This window comes from Herpailurus yagouaroundi, unplaced genomic scaffold (genome assembly GCF_014898765.1).
Source record: "Herpailurus yagouaroundi ecotype Mexico unplaced genomic scaffold, PumYag 216, whole genome shotgun sequence".
Lineage (NCBI taxonomy): Eukaryota > Metazoa > Chordata > Mammalia > Carnivora > Felidae > Herpailurus > Herpailurus yagouaroundi.
This window is the reverse complement of record NW_024412447.1, coordinates 14,267,264-14,289,671: the sequence shown is the minus strand read 5'-3', so window position 1 is coordinate 14,289,671 and position 22,408 is coordinate 14,267,264. Positions and strand designations below refer to the sequence as shown.

Here is a 22,408-nt window from a genome sequence, read left to right as displayed (position 1 = left end):
GAGACATCTTACAGAATGTTGAGAAATATTCTCGAGAAACATGGCCTGGGTATTGAATTTTACTAAATGTAATTTTATGTTGAGCCGGTGATGAAAAAGTTCTTTTTCTGTTAAGCCATGCACTCGAAAGTTTTTACAGCTGAATGACAAGACGTCTGGGGATTTGCTTTCAGAAAGCTGAGGGGCAGTAACTGAAAAACACATAGCGAAATGTTGATATTTGTTGAAACTAAATGATTAGTACATTTGGATTCATTAGACTGTCCTATTTTTGTGTATGTTTCAAATTTTCCATAATAAAATCTTGAATTAAAATAAAAGAAATTAACATAAAATGTAATGACTGAGTTCTTCATGCTCCAATTTGTTCTGAGGGGGAAAAATAGCAAGAGACAAAATAATCAACACCCCCTCACCCACTCACGGTGGGATTCCCAGCACATACAAAATTAGCGTTAAAAATTTTTAGCAACTCTATGGAGGCCATTTTCTTCTACAACCGACACCACATTGCTGGCTGTCCTTTGGAAGGTCTCTTGAGGTGTGTGTGCATGTACACGTGGGTGTGTGTTTTCAGCTTCCTACATATATGAGCTTATTTTTCATCTTTAAGGGGATGGTGATACATTTGAATAGAGATGGCAGAGTGAGCCTGCTATCTAATGCCATAAACTGCTTAAATTAACTTTCTCTTGCTCTTTCCATGCCCTATAAAGCACTATCCTGCCCCATGGTGAGAATATCACCCAGCAGTGACAAGAGCAAGGTGTCACTGCAGATTTTAAATCTTTACAGGTAGGTGGCTCCTTGGCTGTTGCTCTGATAGTTTGTGGGGGCCTCACCATCTCCTTTTGGGAGGTGCCATAGAAACGAGCATGGTGGGACTGGAGGAGAGCCAGGAAACTCATGTACTTGGGTGAAATTAGAGTATGGAGCAGAGATATAAACACTCTAAACATCCTGAAAAAACTAAAATCTTTTCCCAAAAATACGCAGTTAAAAAAATCTTTCCATGTGTTTGCTGGCCATCTGTATGTCTTCTTTGGAAAAATGTCTATTCAGGTCCTCTGCCCATTTTTTGATCAGATGATTTGCTTTTTTGGTGTTGACTTGTAGGAGTTCTTTATACATTTTGGGTATTAACCTCTTACTGGATATATCGTTTGAAAATACCTCCTCCCGTGTGATGCTAAGTGAAATAAGCCATACAGAGAAAGACAGATACCATATGGTTTCACTCTTATGTGGATCCTGAGAAACTTAACAGGAACCCATGGGGGAGGGGAAGGAAAAAAAAAAAAAAAGAGGTTAGAGTGGGAGAGAGCCAAAGCATAAGAGACTGTTGAGAACTGAGAACAAACTAAGGGTTGATGGGGGGTGGGAGGGAGGAGAGGGTGGGTGATGGGTATTGAGGAGGGCACCTTTTGGGATGAGCACTGGGTGTTGTATGGAAACCAATTTGACAATAAATTTCATATATAAATAAAAAAAAAAAAAGAAAAAAAAGAAAATACCTTCTCCCATCCAGTAGGTTCTGGCCATTTACAGCCATGTGTAATATTATGCCATTACAAGAGGGCACAATGCTAAGTGAACTCAGTCAGTCAGAGAGAGAAAGACAAACACCGTGGGATTTCACGTGCATGCAGAATTTAAGAAACAAAACAAACAAAATAAAAAAGAGACAGGGGCGCCTGGGTGGCTCAGCTAAGTGACTAACTTCGTTTCGGCTCACGTCATGATCTCACGGCACATGAGTTCGAGCCCCTCACTGGGCTCCGTGCTGACAGCATGGAGGCTGCTTGGGATTCTCTATCTCCCTCTCTATTTCTCTCTCTCCCCTTCCCCTTCTTGCCCATGCACATCTGTGTGTGTGTTCGCTCTCTAAATAAATGAATGAATGAATGAATGAATGAATAAATAAATAAATATTTTTAAAGAATAAAAAAGAGACAAACAGAATACCAGACTCTTAAATATAGAGAACAAACTGGGGGCTGCCCAGAGGGGAGGTGGGCAGGGGGATGGGCGAAATAGAGAAAGGGGACCAAGAATATACTTATCGTGATGAGCCCTGAGTAATGTATGGAATTTGTTGAATCATTACACGATACACGTGAAATTAATAGGACACTGCATGTTAATTACATTTCAATAAAAACAACAATAGTAACACACTATTTTCCTAACTCTTCGATAAGCCACTGGCTCAAACCACAAAAGGAGTCACCCTGCCCCAGCTCCTGTAGGTCAGCCCACGCCTAAAGCACCTCACAGACCCCGAGGGCCACAGTGAACACCCCGCACTTGTGCTGGAACCTACCCCCCGCCAACCAACTCACACTCTTGGCTGGGACCCCATCCTACTCCTGCGTTCCCTCTGATATCTCACTACCGGGTCACAGGCCGCTGCGTTTTTAAACCCCCAAAGTTTTTAAAATGGAACTCCTCGAGTCTCCACCCGCGGACCTTCCTCTGTGCCAGTGTTCACGACGTGAATCCGCCCAGGTGCCGGGAAAGCCGGGAAGCCTCCTTCACACTGGCCTCTCATTCATTCCTAAGGTTCGGCCACCCACCAGGTGCTGTTATACCTCTCCAGTGGTGCTCAGCTCCCCACCTCCTCCCCACGCCTCCTGTCCCTAGGACCAACTCTGGGTGATTACAGGTGGCCTTCTCTCGCCTGCCATGAGCTCACTCTCCCGGCTTCTCTCCTATTCTGTGCCCCCTTCTTAGTCTCCTTTCCAGCCGCTCCTTTCACGCCTTAAATGTTGATTTTTTTTTTTTCTGGACTTCTGTCCTATCCTTTCTTGTCTTTCTCTATACAACCTCTTCCTTCTAGCGACTTCGAATGTGATCCCCGGACTGAAGATGCCCAGGCCCCTCCCCCCCACACTCAGGCCTAGGCCTCTCTTCCTTGGCGTGATCCCTACAGAGCCAACAACCTGCTGGATGAACTTGAGTGTTTCAGAAACCGAACAGAACGTACTGCCTTTCTACTTCTCCCAAACCTCCTCCGGTGGTGTTCCTTATGTCAGAGTAGCAAGGGCATTTCCTGGTTGTTCAAGCTAGTAACGTGGGAGTCAGCCCCACCCCCACACTTTCCGCCATTTCCTTCAGATACTCAGCCCTCCTCATACGCTGTCTCTTCTACTTTCTGAATCTGCCCATTTCTCTCCCACTGCTCCAACCAACCATAGTCCAAGCTCCCGCACTGAGGCTTTCTTCCTCTGAATCTAACTCAGGTTTACAATCCATTTTCCACACGGCAGTCGTAATGATCCTTTATTGAAAAAAAATAGTTGGGGGCGCCTGGGTGGCTCAGTCGGTTAAGCGTCCGGCTTTGGCTCAGGTCATGATCTCGCGGTTCGTGAGTTCGAGCCCCGTGTCGGGCTCTGTGCTGACAGCTCGGAGCCTGGAGCCTGTTTCGGATTCTGTGTCTCCCTCTGTCTTTCTGACCCTCCCCCTTTCATGCTCTGTCTCAAAAATAAATAAATGTTTAAAAAAAAAATAGTTGGATGATCTCACTTCCTTTAAATCTCTTCAAAGGAGCTGAGTGATGGGTATGTGGGACCACACACACACACACACACACGTGTGTGTATGTGTATGTATATATATCTTTTTTATTTTTCAAAAACATTTTTTTTCAAAATGTTCACACTGGTCCTTAAAGAAAAGCCAAATTCTTACTTACAAGAGTATTTCCCTCTAAGGATTCCAAACCTTTGCACATACTACTCTAACTAAAATATCATTTCTCTCTGTTAAGTCACTTAATTGAGGTATGACTGACATATAAAAAGCTGTACACATTTAATGTATACAACTTGATGAGTCTGAAGATATGTATATACCTGTGGAACCATCACCACAACCTATGCTAGAAACATATCACCTCCAAAATTTCCTGACACATTCTTAATTATTACTAATTAATTACTATTATTAATTCTTATTACTGTTAGTATCATGGTTATTATTTTGTGATGAGAACACTTAAATCAGGGGCACCTGCGTGGCTCAGTCGGTTGAGCACCGGACTCTTGATTTTGGCTCAGGTCATGATCTCACGGTTCACGGGATCGAGCCCCGCATCAGGCTCTGTTCTGACAGTGAGAAGCCTGCTTGAGATTCTCTCTCGCCCTCTCTCTCTGCCCCTCCCCAACTCAGGCACAGGTGTGCTCCCTCTCTCTCAAGATAAATAAACTTAAAATAAAAGAATCCTTGGGGCACCTGGTGGGCTCAGTCAGTTAGGTGTCCAACTCCTCATTTGGGCTCAAGTCAAAATCACAGTTCGTGGGATCGAGCCTCCCGTGTTGAGCTCTGTGCTCTCTCAAAGTAAATAAACATTTAAAAGATAAAAATAAAGTACACAAGGTAAAAAAAAAAAAAAAAAAAGAACACTTAAATCATACGATCATCAACAGATGCAGTAAAAGTATCTGACCAAACGCTGTTCATGGTAAAAAATCTAAACACATTAGGTACAGAAGAAACGTGCCTCAACATAATAAAGCCCATATATAATAAGCCCACAGCTAATATCATACTCAATAGTGAAAGGTTGAAATCTTTTCTTCTAAGGGCAGAAACAAGACAAGTGTGCTCAGTCTCACCTCTCCCATTCAACCACTGAAAGTCCCTGCAAGAGCCTTCGGTCAAGAAAAAGAAATACAAGGCATCAAAATTGGAAAGGAGGTAGCGCAAGTTTCTCTGTTTGCCGATGACACGATTTTATGTATAGAAAAAACTAAAGACTCCACCAAAAAAAAAAATGTTAGATCTAATCAATCAATTCAGTAAAGTTCTAGGATACAGAATTAACAGGGAAGAATGAGTAGAATTTCTATACACTAACAATGAAATCCAAAAAATATAAAGTAAACAATCCCATTTGCAATAGCATCAAAAGCAATAAAATACTTAGGAATAAACTTAACCAAGGTGGCGAAAGAGCTCTACTCTGAAAACTTTAAGACGCTGAGGAAAGAAATCGATGAAGACACAAATAAATGAAGATATAGCCCCCATTCATGGATTGAAAGAATTAATATTGTTAAATTCTTCATACTGCCAGGGGCACCTGGGTGGCTCAGTTGGTTAAGTGTCTGGCTTCAGTTCAGGTCATGATCTCATGGTTTGTGGGTTCGAGCCCTGTGTCAGACTCTGTGCTGACAGCTCAGAGCCTGGAGCCTGCTTTGCATTCTCTCTCTCTCTCTCTCTCTCTCTCTCTCTCTGCCCCTCCCCCACTTGTTCTCTCTCTCTCTCTCTCTGTCTCTCTCAAAAATTAATAAACATTAAAAAAACTGTTGTTCATACCGCCAAAAGCCATCTATAGAGTCAACGCAATCCCTATCAAGACTCCAATGGCAGAAGCAGAAAAAATCATACTAAAATTTATATGGAACCAAAGACCGCAAACAGCCCAAACAATCCTGAGAAAAAAATTCAGAGAGAAAGCATCACATTTCCTGACTTCAAGCTATGCTATGAAACTATAGCAGTCAAAACAGGGTGATGCTGGCATGAAACAGACAGATCATGGAAAAGATCGAGAGCCCGGAAGTAAACCCCAACATATATAATCACCTAATATTTGACAAGGGAGCCAAGAATACTCAAAAGAGAAAAGGTCGTCTCTTTAAATAAATGGTGCTGGGAAAGTTAGATATTCACATGTCATAAAATGGAACTAGCCACCTAGCTTACACCCTCACAAAAATTAACTGAAGATGTAAGCCTCAGAACCATGAAACTTCTAGAAGAAAACAGAAGAAAAGCTCTCTGACATGGGTCTTGGTAACGATATTTTGGATTTGACGCTTACAGCACAAGGGACACAATAGAAAATAAAGTGGGTCTACGTCAAACCAAAAAGATTCTGCACAGCAAAATAAACAATCAACAAAGTGAAAAGACAACCTACGGAAATATTTGCAAACTACATATATGATAAGGGGTTAATATCCAAATTTATAAAGAACTCCCACAATTCAATAATAAAAAAATACAATCAATAAATGGCAAAAGGCCCGAACAGACATTTTTCCAAAGAAGACACACGAAAGGCCAACAGGTGCATGAAATGATGATCAATATCACCCGTCATTCGAGAAATGCAAATCAAACCACAATGAGCTATCACCTCCTGCCTGTGAGAATGGTCATCATCAAAAAGACAAGAGATAGCAAGAGTTGGTGAGGATGTGGTGAAAAGGGAACCCCTGTGCACTCCTGGTAGGAAGGTAAATTGGTGCAGCCACTATGGAAAACAGTATGGAGGATCCTCAAAGAAATGAAGAACAGAATGACCATATGATCTGGCAATTCCACTTTGGGGAATGTATCCTAATGGAATGAAAACACGAACTTGAAGAGATACATGAACCCTCATGGTCATAGCAGCATTACTTACAACAGCCAAGATGTGGAAACAACCTAAGTATTCATCACCAGATAAATGAATAAAGAAGTTGAGATATATATATATATATATATATATATATATATATATATATATATTTATTATAATGGATATTATTCAGCCATTAAAAAAAAAACAACGTGGAAATCCTGCCATTTGTTTCAACATGGATGGACCTTGAGGGCATTATGCTACATAACATAAGTCAGACAAAGACTGCATGATCTCATTTATATGCAAAATCTAAAAACAAACAAACAAGCAAACAACCTCTTAGGAAAAGAGATCAGATTTGTGGTTACTAGAGGTAGGGGAAGGGGTGAGGGGGAAAGGTGGTCAAAAGGTACAAACTTCCAATTATACGATAAGTATTGGGGCACCTGGGTGGCTCAGTGCATGGAGCATCCGACTTTGGCTCAGGTCATGTCTCAAGGTCCATGAGTTCAAGCCCCGCATCAGAAATGTGTGCTGACAGCTCGGAGCCTGGAGGCTGCTTCAGATTCTGTGTCTCCCCTTCTCTCTGCACCTCCCCTGCTCATGCTCTCTCTCTCTCTCTCTCTCTCTCTCTCACACACACACATTAAAAAAAGATATTAAAAATAAAGCTGCATCCAATTATAAGATAAGTATGTACTAGGGATGTAACAAGTACAGCACGATGACTATAGTTAACACTTCTAGGATTTATATGAAAGTTGTTAGTTCAGGGAGTAAATCCTAAGAGCTCTCAACATGAGGAACTTTTTTTTTTTTGCTTTCTCTTTTTATTGTACCTATATGAGATGGTGGATGCTAACTAAATTTAGTGCAGTAATTGTGTCACAAAATACATAATTCAAACTATCATACTGTACAACGTAAATGTATACAGTGACATAGGTCAAGTCTATCTTAATAAAATAAGCTAATTAAATTTAAAAAACATAAGGTATACCCTCTTAGCAAATACTTAAGTATACAGTACAGTATTTTGTCAATGTTTATTTATTTTTTGAGAGAGAGAGGAGAAAGAGGGAGGGGGGGGGAATATAAGCGGGGGAGGAGCAGAGAGAGAGAGGGAGACACAGAATCCGAAGCAGGCTCCAGGCTCTGAGCTGTTGGCACAGAGCCCGACGTGGGGCTCGAACTCACAGAGCGCGAGATCATGACCTGAGCCGAAGTCGGACGCTTAACTGACTGAGCCACCCAAGCTCCCCAGTATACAACAGAGTATTAACCATAGGCATTATACTGTGCAGTGGCTCTCTAGGACTTACGCATCTCGTCTAACTGAAACTCCCTCGAACATTCTTTCTCCCACACTACACACCCACGCCTTCTTTGCCTATTTCAATTCACCTTAGTTTTAAAGTCTTAAATATCACTCCCTTAGGCAAGCTCTTCCCAATCCCTAGACTAAGTTATATTCCCTTGCTAGATTCTCCCATAGCGTCCTCCCAGCCTGTCTTTTCACACTGATCACACTGGTAGTTACTGAATTTTATCGCAGACACCCTCTAATCCTGCACTACGAAGTCATTTGCATGGCCAGACATGACCCACGCCAGTGGGGAAGGGGGAATAGATTCATACACTCTAAGGATCAGGAAAACTAAATCGAACCAATGCTCTGGTTCCCCCAGGAGTGACCATTACCCAAATCACAACATTTAATAGATACAGCAGACTTGAGCCCGGGAGGTCCAAACGGGTGACGAGGCAGGTCTTCAGTGTCTTGAGTTCAAGCGGACTGGACTGGGCAAGATGGCGGGGCTGCCAACCTTGGGCCCTTTGGGTCATGACAATGGCATCCAAACTCCTTAGGAAAACGGTGTGGCCCGGGGCCATTACGTACTCCGCCACCGGCAACTGTGGCGGCCAGGTCAAACTCTGCTGTTTAAGAACGTTATCGTGACTCTAAGCAAATGAAAATACATCCATCCTTTGCCATCACTCATCGTGATGGGTCTGAATCTCAGCGGCGACCGTTGTAGAGCCTCCTGCAAAAGCTGAACCACAGGGAAGGTTCTAGGCTGGACTGAGCCAGGTAAGAAGATTATCCCAGCTGTGCCTCCCCACACCCTCTAGATCTTAGCAAATACTTAAGTATACAGTACAGTATTTTTTAAATGTTTATTTATTTTTTGAGAGAGAGAGAGAAGGAGAAAGAGGGAGAGAGAAAGAGAGAGAGAGAGAGAGAGAGAGAGAGAGGGAACATAAGCGGGGGAGGAGCAGAGAGAGAGAGGGAGACACAGAATCCGAAGCAGGCAAGGATACTTGCCACAAATTGGCAAATACTTGCCAACAACACACACACACACACACACACACACACACACACACACACACACACAGGAATTCTGCCTTGTATCTAGTTCTTGAGCTTTCTGACCAAGGAAAGATGTTTTCCGAGAGCCAGAGGATCTGATCATGTCTTTCTATTGTCTCCCTTTAGGGACGGCTGTGCCCAACAGGATTCGGTAAACTTGTGTGTCACTCTTTTTTACGAGGCTTCAGAATAAGACAGTGCCTTCTCTTCCCAGAGAAGTCGGACATACTGGAGAAATCTGAAGCCATCTGATTTTTTTACACCACTTAAAAGGAATCTAAGCGGTCTTCTCTCCTTGGAGAATTCCTTTGCTCTTACCATTTAGACATGTTACTATAATATGCCTTGTTAATAGTTTCTGATTAATGTTACTCAGAACAAGATGAAACCTTTCAATTTCTCATCTCATTTATTCTCTCAGTCCTGAAGAGCTTCCCCCCACCCCCACCCCTTCCCTGCATCGATCGTTTTGGTCACAGGCAAGCTGCCTTCCACCTGAGCAATGGCCCTGGAGTCAACCCTGCTAGTATCTTTCCCTGAACCACAGTGAGACTTTGCATGCCGATTCTCGTGATTCATCCTTACTCACTTAGGATGGAATGAAAAGGCAACAACAAAAATTTCAAAGAACAGTTAGAAAGATTGCAGGGGGACCTATTTCTTGGTGAAAAAAAAATCACAAAGAAAGACAGCGTGCTTGTATTAAAATTTTCCTACTTAACTAAAGCACGAGATGTGTCATTTCTTACAGGTCAATGTGTATAACTGTATATGGGCACCAAACAAAAATTCCATACAGGTGTGTGTATATTCAACAAAGCTCTGATTTTTTTTTTTTCAAGCAGTGGGGATGGCTTTCTTAACAATGTATTTATTATTCACCTAATTTGTTTGTTTTAAATGTTTATTTATTTTGAGAGAGACAGAGAGAGAGAATGTCATAGCGCAAGCTGGGGAGGGGCAGGGAGAGAGAGAGGGAGAGACAGAATCCCAAGCAGGCTCCAAGCTGTCAGTGCAGAGCCCAACATGGGGCTCCTGATTCATGAGATCATGACCTGAGCTGAAACCAAGAGTCAGATGCTCAACCAACTGAGCCACCCAGGTGCCCCTTTTTGTCATCTAATTTGTGTCCGTAACAGCATGAAATAGCACAAAATGCAAGAGAATGAAGAGAGTTTGTAAAACAGATTACATCGATGACCTCATGTAAAAGGGAGCCCTGTCCTCAAGAACCTTATAGTCACTTGGTCCAGACACCTGCCCTTGAAGTTAAGGACGACTTAAGGTGCTGACGGCTAAGGTGGGCTGCGGGTAAGGGGAGGGGGAAGGGCGCCCTGAGGGCCTGCAGTGGCTGCGAGGGGCACCCAGCCTCGAAAGGTGTGGACCCTCACCCGAGCTACTTTCTGAGAAAAGGCATGTGTTTAACCAGGAAGCTGGCTGAGGCTGCGGTGTAGACCAGCGGCTCTCAAACTTGGGTGTGTAATAGAATCACCTGGATGGTTTGTCGCCAGGCAGGTTGCTGAGCCACACCTCAGGGTGTCTGATTCGGCAGGTGCGAAATGGGGCCTGGGAATCTGCATCTGTAACAAGCCCCAGATGAGGTTGATGTTGCTTGTCGGGGACCACACCCTGAGAACCACAGAGTACCACGTAGACAGTAACTACGTGGACCTTGAACCCAGGTCTTGGTCTTTACGGCACCAACAGCACTTGACTCCTGCTTTAAGGATCGGCAGAAAACCGGGGCGCCTGGATGGCTCGGTGGGTTAAGTGTCCGACTTCTACTCAGGTCATGCTCTCACAGTTCGTGGGACTGAGCCCTGCATTGGGCTCTGTGCTGACAGCACGGGGCCCGTCTGGGATTCTCTCTCTCCCTCTCTCTCTGCCCCTCCCCCACTCGTGCTTTTTTTTTCTCTCTCAAAATAAATAAATAAACTTAAAAAAAAAGAATTGGGGGGGGCGCCTGGGTGGCTGAGTCGGTTAAGTGTCCGACTTCGGCTCAGGCCATGATCTCGCGGTTTGTGAGTTCAAGCCCTGCGTCGGGCTCTGTGCTGACAGCTCGGAGCCTGGAGCCTGCTCTGGATTCTGTGTCTCCCTCTGTCTCTGCCCACCCCCCCCCCCCACCAGACTCACACTCTGTCTCTCTCTCTCTCTCTCTCAAAAATAAATAAACATAAAAAAAGAGAACTGTCAGAAAACCAAGGCTTCTGTGGAGTCAGCTCACAACTGGCAGGACGACGTAATCTACGGGAATACGGCACCTCCAGCGTGGATGCTGGATATGCCTGGGTATACAGTAAGCGGCAGGTAAGTGCACAGGAGGGTGGCATCCATGCCTCGATCCATCTGAAGTGCTCATGAAGACGTGCAGAGAACAGCCAGGAGCTGAACCATAGGGAAGCCAGGACTGGGAGCAGACTCCATGGGCCGTTCACTCTAGCCTGTTCCTGGGGAGCATGCAGAGTAGGACCCACTGGCCCCTGGATGGTGGTACAGCCGGCTTTGGTGTCCTGGGCTGTGCTTTGGGGTGGAAGCCAACACACCCCCTGCCCCCTTCATGGCTGGGGCCAGCCACACAGGACCACCATCTCCACGGAGCCCGGCAGAGCCCCCCACGCTGCCCTTTGCAAGTTCCAAGTCACTGCAAAGCAAATACTTTTGCAAATGTGGGGAGACCAACGTCTTAGCAAGCCTTAGCCCTGAATTCTGCTGTCACAGCCTCTGTTTCCCCCAGAACACAGCAGGCAGTGGCAATCAATCTGGGAGTCCCTCCTGTCCCCATAACTCCTCTACCTATGTGCCTGGTCACATAGGGGCAGTGTTTCCCCCCCATCATCTGGTTCTCCCCTCTCTTGGTGATGTCTTACCCTTCACCGGCTTCCTTCTAACAGCATATAGAGACATTCAAATCTCTCTTATCATAAAAATAAAATTAAAAACAAAAAAAAAAAAGGTTAACTTTTTCAAGGCAGGGCTCCCATCAGCTCATTTCCTTTGCAGATAGGTACCTGGAACAAGTTATCACAGATTCCTAACAGACATTCAAGCATTAACCTAAGAGACACCTACCGGGCCATGTGTTAAGCATGGTTCTACATGCATGGAACACAAAGGTGAAAACAGCAAAGATCGGGGCCCCGTAAAGGGCAATCTACTGAGGGCAAGGTCGACGAAAACCAACACTCCTAATAAGTAAGTAAATTCTATGGCAGGCTACAGGTCAGTGAGAACTTTAAAACAAAAAAGAAAAGAAAAAACAAAGCAGCAGAACAGAACACGGAGAAATGGACGGGAACAGGACGGGTAGAGGTTTGAGTCACAGGCCAAGTTCATCGTGCTGGGTCCAGATCTTTTCCTTCAATTAAATTCCAAACGGATGAATGACAAATGTGTTCGCTATAATATCATATTCATAGGCTTTTTAATTGCTGGGCTTTACAAAGAAATCCTATGCAAATTCCATCGAGGAAAGAACCCAGCTTGACACTGACAGCACAGGAAGAGTCTGCAGTCTCCAAAAGGGAGCGATTTTAGGATCCAGGGAATGTCCTCACCATCCCCTTTCACTCATGTATCCCAGGAGGTCATTACATCATGAGGGCATGACGCCTTTCGTCCCACAAAGGGGGATTCAGTACAGACGAGGGGCTGGTGGAAGGTATTGGGCAGTGAGCGATGAGAGAGTCAAATAGAGAGCAGGCTTTGAGGAGGGTAGGGGATCCAGACTGAGTGTCCGCCTGGTAGAACAAAAACGGGAATGCAGAAGAGGAAAGCAAAGGAAAGTCAACATATTTAAAAACTTCATATTGTGTCCTGAGCTGTTTCTAACAAGCCTGATTCTCAGGGGCTCAGGCATGAAAAGGGTCAGGACAAAGGACAGTGGGCACAGAGGCTCCAGCTAGGGACACAAAGACCACCTGCTCTTTGTGGTATGGAGGAAGACATACCAGTTCAGTGGTTACTGGGTCCTCAAGGAGCCACCCAAGCCAAACCCCTGGCTGGGGTTCATTTGACTTCACTCTAAAACAAAGAGGTCGGAATGCATCAGTGTGTTCAACTTTTATTTTTTCTACACTGGAATTCGCTTTTCAAAGAAAATCTTGAGCAAAACACAGTACAACTGACCCAACACAGGGGTTCAGGGCACTGACCACCCACCTGCGTACAGTTGAAAATCCATGTACAAGCCCTGACTTTCCAGAAACTTAACTACTCACAGCCTACTGCTGAGCGGAAGCCTTACCAATAATGTACACAGCCAATTAACACATATTTTGTGTTATGTGTATTATATACCGTATTCTTACAACAAAGGAAGCCAGAGGGGAAAAAACCTGATTAAGAAACTCCTAAGGCAGAGAAAATACATTTACAACACTGTACTCTATTTATCGAAAAAAGTCTGCATGTAAGTGAACCCGTGCAACTCAAACCCACGTTGTTGGAGGGTCAACTGTACCCAAAATATCTCAACAGTGAAGCTGATCTGGGTAATGTTCTATCATTACCCTTCCCTAACCTCCCCCTTAGAAGCATTTCTAAGGAAAGGAAGGGTCCCACAGAACATGGTCCTTCTCTCTTCTGGCATCTTATGATTCCATGAGGTATCTGAATCGTCGACATGTATACGATAGGATACTACTTAAGGAGACAGTTGAGTTTAAGAAACATTTAACGGAAGACTCAAAACTGGGTGGATGTGGGGACCGAATTCTGCGGCTCAGGTCCAAGCTGGGTCACCAAGGCGTGAAACACATTGTTCAACCTTTGGAGAAGGGAAAGCCCAGGGTCCCCCACGTTCCCCCTGGGACAGCCGGGCTGGCACATCCTCAGGAGCGGGAGATGGGTGAACGATCCTGCCACTCACCAGCTAAAGGAGCTTTAAAACACACACGAAGGACGATCAGGCGGCGGTGCTCACAAACACGAATAAACCAGGGGGAAAGGATGCCATGCACAAACCTTGATTCCAAGTTCGATATTTTCTCCTCCATACACATCCATGCCAGGGTCAAGGAGACCGATTTCACCAAAGAACTTCCTGTTGACCACGAAGGAGCAGCCAATCATGGCTGGTGTCCTGCAGGAGAGAGAACGAAGTCACAGTCAGCTGACGTATCATTCGGCCATGGGAAAGCGGGAAATGCCGCCATTTGCAACAACACAGGTGGACCTTGAGGGCATCACGCTAAGTGAGAGAAGTCAGACAGAGAAAGGCAAACACCGTAGGTTGTCTCTTATGTGTGGACTCAGAGGAACCAAGAGTAGAATGGTAGTTGCCAGGGGTTGGGGGTGGGGTGGGGGATATGCTGGTCAAAGGGTCTAAACTCGCAAGATGAATATGTTCTGGAGATCGAATGCACAGCATTGTGATTATAGTCAAGCCTACTGTACCATATACTTCAAAGATGCTAAGAGATTAGATCTTCCATGTTTTCACCACAAAATGAAATGATAATTACGTGATGTGACAGAGGGGTTGGCTAATGCTGTGGTGGTAATCATATTGCAATATATAATATTGCAATATATATGCAATATATAATGCAATATATAATATCATATGCAAATATAATATACTGCAACGTATAAATGTATCAAGTCAACATGTACGCTTTACACAGCGTTATATGGTAATTACGTCTCTATGAAGAAAAAAGGGGGAGCTGAAGCCACTCAGGTGACAAAACCAGAAGCCATCACAACAGGTGCTGGATTTCACTCCGGCAAATCAAGTAGCTTCCCTGAAATCCTCGATTCCCACACGCCCTCTTTGCATAAAGCTCTGTTTGAGCTTCAGACCAACTCGGGGACCCAAACCACCTAGCGACAACCGAGCTTCTGGGTGGCTTGCACAGGATGGGCTCCCATGACACGTGGGGTCTGCAAACACGGGAACGATTCTCATGGTATGTCTGGCAACAGCCATGTGACGGGATGCGCATCCCTGGGCAGCTGCGGAGAAGCTCAGAGGTGAGGAACGAGAAGGGAGAAGACTCATCCAGGAGGCCACCGGTGCCCACAGAGAGACCGCCTCCGCCCGCCGAGAAGGGGATGCCCAGCAGGAAAGACGAAAAGGATCGGCAGGGTGGCCCGTGACCATCAAGTCCGGAAACAAAGACTCAGTCTTTATTTTTGTATCTATTGATCCCCTTCGTTCTGTCTTCCAGGGCAGGCCAAAGGCACGAGTTGGCTCACCGAAAATCAGAGACAGACACCGTCTGAAGCAAAACATCAAGGACGTATGTGCGGAATTGACAGGATTGCGGTATTAATCTACCACGTTCACTGCAATTCCCCATGAAGCACAGAACCACGCTTTCTAAGGGCAGACGGCACGCCGATACATTACACATTGTCTGGTATTATATAGTATTACATCGTGTACTGCGGGGTCATACCAGCCGATCCTGGACTCTGCCCTTTCGCCTCTGCTTCTAGACTTTATGGGCACCCCGTATAATAAATTCATTCAGCAAATATTTTCTCCCACCTACCATATCTAAGGCCTCTTACCAGTTCTGTAGCAGGGAAAGACACAACATACTTCCCGTGTTCAAGCAACTCTAAGTCTAATAACAAATTAATATTGTTATATACTAATAATATTACGTACTATGATTAATGTTACTATTTTCATCACAGCCGTTTATTAAGCAATTAAGGAGCCTCAAGCACAAGGGCAAAGCCCTCTTCAGGCACCGTCTCGTTTAAAAACCTCCACAGCCCTGGGAAGAAGGTGGGGCCATCGCCACGGAAGAGCTGAGGCCCGTGGATATTTGGTGACCTGAGTCACAGGGTAGGGCTGAGGACCCATCAAACTTCAAAGTCCTTGACCGTGGCCCGTCTGCTGCACTGTACTCTCCAGAAAAGTCTTCGGAGAGGAGCCGGCAAACGCCCACACTGCCAAAGGCCAGAGATGCTGTTGAGATGCTTTCCTCGAGAAAAGAGACAGGCAGGCAGGTGAAACGCCACTGGGGCCACCAGGAAGTATTAATTCGATGGAATTCTCTTGAGCCGAACCATAAACCTCAATGTCAGGTCTTCAGTGGCTCCTGGTTTTGAACCTGACTCTCACCTTAATGTCCAGATCTCTGACTCCACGGAACATCCCTCGGTTGTTACTCTTTTCATTACAGCCATTTATTAAGCAAACATTTTTTGCTGGAACACTGGAAAAATCAGTGCTCGGAGTTGATCAGCCAGGTGTGAATGTCGGCACCACCCCACTGGAAACCGTGCTTATGGGATGTTAATGGAGTGCTCTGGACCCCAGAGAAGTCCCTACAGAGTACTGCTGTGAAAAGAGATACAGTCGGCATACAGGAGGGGCTCCGTGAATGCTGTTCCTTTGCCCTCTCATTGTGAGGCCCATCCATAATGTTGTCTCCACAAATCATATGCCAATCACACCTCTATATATGGGACGCCACCCTCTGCCATGCCCGCTACACCAGGGAAAGGAAGCACGTCACGTGCTCATTTTCTCCCAGCCCCGCGCCCCTCAGAGAGAGGCAGCTGACCACCCCTCCCAGAATGGAAAAGCACTACGCGAGCCCACCCTCCCCGAGCTCAGTGACCTAAACCGGGAATGCGCACCACACCCCAAACTGGGTCCACCGAATCACGGTATTCCTGAGACTTGGAATCAGGAGGCTCCTGGTCTCGTTCGTCTGTAGGACTCAGGGCGCCACTTGGGGGCAGCTGCAGGGGCCCCCGCGTAAGTGCACGACTGTGCGGAGGTAGGACATAGACGTCCGGTGGGGGTGTGAGGCCCTGGCGAGGGACTGCCTAATGACTTTGGCCTCCCATCAGCTGACAGGCCCGGGCTCTGCTCGCTGCCCCTGGGTCACGTGGGACCCCCCACGTCATTCTGTTCTACCTCCTTGACTCAAACCGTGTTAGATAGTTTTCTGTTCTATGCAACCAGTGATGATAACACGGGCTGTCTCCTCCTACTTACCATCGGGGGGGGGGGGGGGGGGCGGGGGGGGGGAGGATGTGTTATCACACAGCCAGGAGGGGCAAACTGCAGGGGAGGGTCATTCCGGGAGAGCTAAAGGCCAGGGCCCCCCTCCCCCCCAGTGATAGAGAAATGCCAGCAACTTGGAGAAGAGTGCAGCCAAGTGCAGGGGTCTGCAGAGGAGGGGGAACATGAGGCAGCACCCGGGCCACCTCAATTTTGAGAGCAGGTGCCGAGCACATCAAGAAATTCGGGTATGCTAAGGCAATCTCCCCAAAGCCCGTGCTCAGCATCGCCAAGTTCCCAACCTTCACAGACACGTGTAATGAACTCCTGCTCCAAGATGCTGTACTTTCTAACCCCTCGAGGGCAAGCAAGGCAGCCGACATCAGATGGCACAGTCAACAGACACGCTTGGACGGGTGGCTCTGGGCACAACCCCATGGGTGAAAGAATGTTTCTCTGAGACTGGCCCAGGGGCACCAGCATCACCAGGACGGCTCTTTAGATAAATGCAGATTCTTAGGGCACCTGGGTACCTCAGTCTGTTGAGCGTCTGAGTTAGGCTCAGGTCACAATCTCACGGTTCGTGAGTTCGAGCCCCGAGTCAGGCTCTGTGCTATCAGCATGGAGCCCGCTTTCAGATCCTCTGCGCCCCCCACCTCCCCTGCTGCACTCACATGCTCTCTCTCTCTCTCTCTCTCTCTCTCTCTCTTGCAAAAATAAATAAACATTTAAAAAAAGAGAGACAGATGGACAGAAAGAAAGCAAGAAAGAAAATGCAGATCCCTGAGTGCGGCCCAGGATCATGGAACCAGGTTTACAGAGAAGGGACTTAGGAATTTGCGTTGGTGCCAGCAGACCTATCCCGTGGGGCCATCTCCCCCAGAGCCATCAAGTTGTCCCTCTAATTCGTTTGTTCCCAGGACCTACTGCCCTTGCTGGCACAGAGCAGGTGCCCGCTGTCTACTGTTGAATACTGGCTTTATCTGGATGAGATTTTTCACGCGTGGTGGCAAGGAGGGAATTCACAGTATGAGCCGCTCCGGGGCCCCTCTCTGCTGGTCACAGCTCTGTTCAGCACATTCGGCTAGGTTCTCTACCAGAAGCCCCAGGATCCTTCGCAGCAGAACTGAGAGGTCCCTTAGGGCCTCCTCGCTGAAACCGGGCCAGGGTGGCACCAGGGCCCATGGCCACGGGAAAGCAGGCCTCTGTATGCATCCTGGGTGGCTGTCAGAAGCTGAAGGTGAAAGGCAAGGTGACCGGCCCTAAGGAAATGCAGACGTGGAACAAATATGTGACCATTATCGTTGGTGGCAGCATGTGGAAAGGTCCCCGAAAGGTCACGGTGAGAAACCTGCTGGTGTGTCAAGAAGAGAGAGCACGCCATTCCATGTCTCGGCTCTCTCGCGAGGTGTCCCCTGACAGGACAGTGGATGAGGGAGGCCGGTGGCCTCCGCGAAGCAAAGACCACAGTGCTGGGGGCAGCGCAAGACTCCCGGCAGGTGGCCAACATCGAACTGGGTCTCCCCACCCCACCCCCCCGCCAGGCAGGCCGGCAATGCTGGTGAGGTCAGCGGGACAACTGCTTTGAGTTCTGGAACAAACCGGGGCGCCTGGGTGGCTCAGCCAGTTAAGCATCTGACTTCGGCGCAGGTCACGATCTCACGGTTTGTGGGTTCAAGCCCCGCATCGGGCTCTGTGTCGACAGCTCGGAGCCTGGAGCCCGCTTTGGATTCTGTGTCTCCCTCTCTCTCTCTCTCTCTCTCTGCCCCTCCCCCACCTCCAAAATAAATAAACATTAAAGGAAAAAAGTTAAAAAAAATTGACTTCTGGAACCGCCTGGCCGCTGACGAGCCGCTGGGGCTTCGCCCGGGGAGAAGCAGGTCTCCGCTATAGCAGGCCATCTTCCAGCCCCACCTGGGAGCTGCCCCAGGGGTGGCAGGCTTAGCCAGACCCGGCCTTCCACTGAGAACCAAGAGGCAAACTTTGCCCTGCTTCCCCTCTGGTTTCCTCGCCACCTGCCCGGCCTTGCCGGCCACAGCCGACTGCGCTTTGGGGCGGACGGGATCCCGGAGCGTGAAGTTCTTCAGACTCAACTGTGATTACCACCATTAGTGCAAACATTTCCATTCAGAATCATTCAAAAATGATAATCATATTAAGGGATCTGCCAAAGTCTAATAGCTCTATTACAGAGGAGAAGAACAGAAATTAAAAATAATCACTTTTATTGTTGCTGTCGCACAGAAGATGTGCAACACATACAACGGTTCCAGCTGAGAGGGAGGCGGAAGGGAGAATGTCCGCCAAATGCAAAGCCTTCTCAGCGTCCACACTTCCTCTCCTCGTAAGGGCCAACGGGTCCGTCTGGGTTGTAGGTATTTCCCCCCCACCACCACACCCCTTCATTGGCTCCCTATTCTCTCCTCGGTTGAGGGCGGGCTCATCCTTCGCTCCCAAGTCCTCCTCGGTACCGTCCGAGCCACATGCCCCACAGATGCGACGGCCTGGCGACTCTGGGCTGTTCGTTGTTCACACGGTGTGTCCCTTCTTCTGAACTGCCCTCCCCGGGACCACCTCCATCCATCCAAATCCTACCCGCCCTTCAAAGCACATGTCTTTCTTTCTAAAAAAAAAAAAAAAAATGAATTTTTTATGTTAGGCGAAGTCCTGAGGACTTCTGTAGGTACCGTCCTAGTGAGCAAGCAAACACGATTTTTCGGTAGTGGGTTCTTAGTAAAAACGTTTCGTGGTTGCAGTGACGGCACCCTTGTTATCATTGGTGAGCGAGGCCACTGGAGGGGGAAGAGCAGGCTCCAGGGGAAGAGCAGGCTCCAGGGGTAGAGGGGAAAGAAGGTGCTAGAAAACAGAGACTCTGCTGATCTGTGGCCCATGGGACTAGGTGATGTGCTGTTTTCAGAAGGAAGGCCCCCACTGGCCAGGGTCTTTCTTCTGCCCCTTGGTCTCCTGATTTGCAGTGACTACTCCTACCAGGGTGCATACACATCACGGCGTGGCTCGCGATCTTGGTCACCGCGGAGGGTATCAGAGCTGAGATATCCGCTCCTGCCTGCCTCATACCCACTGCTGCTTTCATAGGTCCCAGCTGCCCCCTGGCCCCCATCTCTGGTGGCCACGTCTCCAAATTCGTGGCTCATGAGTCAGGGATCCAGGGCTCACTCTGTTTTCTCCTCTCATGATTCCAGCTGGCCTGCCTCACCGGGACTCGCTGCCTTCCTCGGTCCTCAGACTCAAACACCTGCCATTTTCATTGGTCCCAGCTCTGCTTTAGCTGACGGCCAGGTCTGTTTGCGGAGCACCTTCTAACGCCAAGACCCCGTTTGCAGGAAAAGCCTAGAAAACTCTACGCCATCCCTGGGGCTATCCTTCGAAGAATTTCCGCAAATCTCGTTCCCGGGGTACAACCAGCCTTGGGTATTTGGGTGATCTTGTCAACTTCTTCAGCAATAGACAGCTTGCTTAATCGCAATGTACTCACTCTGGTGCCTTTCTTTCAAATGACGAGGACTCTGACACCGTTTCCTCAGAAGGGGTGTCTCACGTGGATGTCGCCCTTCCTCGGCCACCCCATGGCGCAGATGCCGATGTGCTCAAGTGACCAAAGGACAGAGCAGGGATGGGGGAGGAGAACTGGGCACACCATCCAGGCCAACAACGCCCCGTGCCGAAAAAACGGACGTATCGATGCTGCGTTGGGACAATTCAGTTGTCCCTGACCCTCAGAGCAGCTCTCGTTGGTAGATACTACTCGTCCCAGTTTCCAGCCGAGGAATCAGGGGTTAGGGGTCAGGTGAACTGGTCAAGGGCAGACACGTGCACGTTAAGCCCAGAGCCAGGAGCAACCTGGTGGTGTGTCTGACCCCACCCCCTCCTAGGTATCCCGGCTGTCTCCCAAACAAGATCACCAAAAACAGGCAGCAGCTAAGAGCTCTCGCACTGGGTGGGGTAAGTGGTCCCGCTCGGAAGATTTCTGGGAACTTGCAGCTGCTTCGCACTAAAAATACAATTTGGGGGAAGGAGCTGGCTGGCTTGCATAGAATTCTCAACTGGCACAGTACAGTAATTTAATACTCAGAGTTCCATTTGCCTCTGCTATACATACAAATACCAAAAGGGTAAGGACCACGCTGCCTTTTTAAAAAGCAAATGCTGTATCCAGCGCACAGATATCTCACAAGAAAATCGGACCCAGAGGCCAGCGATTCGTCTGTTAAATGGAGGCAGCACTTTTCCCTTTTGTTGCTGAGGAGATAATTCACACCGAAACAACAACTTCTTCCAGATTGGGAAGTGAACTGTCTGGGTATTAAGAGCCTTTCCTTGTGGAGGATAAAGGAAAGGCTCATCTCTCTGGAGTGTGATTTTTCACAGATGCAGAAAATGCCAGCGGGGATTGAAGTTGCCAGTTCCAAAAGCATTTCCTTGGCTGGCTGATTTTGCCCGGGCTTGTTTTATTAAAACAAAGACCACATCAAAACTCTCTAGTAAGATGTTTCCTCCAAGTAATCTTCTCAGCATAACACTTTGGCTCTTTGCTAATCACATTTTCTGTAGGCTTCGGGAAATCGATTTGCAAATAATCCTTTGAAGACAATTTTTGCAAAAGCACAAAGTTTCTAAAGAAGCGGTAAGGCATTAAGCCATTATCAGCCATCAACACTTCATATGTGTGTGTATTTAAGGGTCTGGTTAGCTACCTTGTGAGATAAAGTACAGGTTGGGTGAATGTTTGGGGAAGAGAAAAAAAGAAGAAAGGTCTAGAACAGAGGTCAGCACATTATACCGCCCGTTTTTGTCCAACCCGAGAGCCAAGAATGTTGTTTATAGATGAACATACGGACGTGCGGGTGAGAACACCGGCAACATGTTACCCCTCCCCCCAACAAAAATTCCATTATCCTCATTAGTAGACATGAACTCCAAAAAATTTGTACTCATGCTTATTACAGTTTGGATTTCATCGGTAAAATATTTGTGGAAATTGTTTTTTCCTCTTCTTTGTAGGCATCTAGGTAATAGCCTTGAATTTGTCTTTTGGATTATAGAGCCTAATATATTTACTGTTCGGTTCCTTTAGAGAAAAAGTTTACTGAACTCTGTCCTAGAACATGAGGCCTGGAGGGAAGTAGAGACTCCATGTGGGGCCACGTGGTACCAGGTGACTGGAAGAAAGGTAACTTTGAAAAGGACAGATAAGGGACTTGGGGAGAGAAAGACTTAAAAGATGGATGAGCATCCCTCCAGACACCAGGGCTGATGTCAGAGCAAATCTGATGAAGGCTTTGGGCCGCACACTCAAAAGTGCACACCCAGGCTGGCAACACACCTTGTTCTGCAAAGAAAGTGAAAGGGCGCGTAGTTTGCCCGCCCCAAATATGCCTCTTTGGCGCAAGGATTACCTTGAGATGGTTATCTTTAAGAAACAGCAGACACAGGAGAAGCTCTGAAAACCTACCCTTCGGAAAAGAGAAATCTCCATTTATAAGGGAAAGCTCCATTTGTAAGGGTGTCTCCGTCTCTGTACCAGGAAGAGAAGGAAACTCTTATCAATAGAGAAGACACCCACTTAAATCACCATAATAAACCTTACCCTTGTTTGACTGTGCTTTTTTTGGTACCCCCCCCCCCACCATTGACAGACCTCCCTTCTCTGCACCATATTTGTTTTGTGTTTAGCTGATGATGGTGT

General features: G+C 47.1%; 1 protein-coding gene across 1 annotated transcript in view; it reads right to left on the bottom strand.

Moving 5' to 3' along the window:
* GALNT17 (polypeptide N-acetylgalactosaminyltransferase 17) overlaps positions 1-22,408 on the bottom strand; it is a 445,375-nt gene that overhangs the window by 101,157 nt on the left and 321,810 nt on the right. Inside the window, exon 6 of the mRNA XM_040456200.1 lies at positions 13,695-13,812. Within this exon, the coding sequence (XP_040312134.1) occupies positions 13,695-13,812 (118 nt within the window). The remainder of the gene's footprint in view (positions 1-13,694; positions 13,813-22,408) is intronic.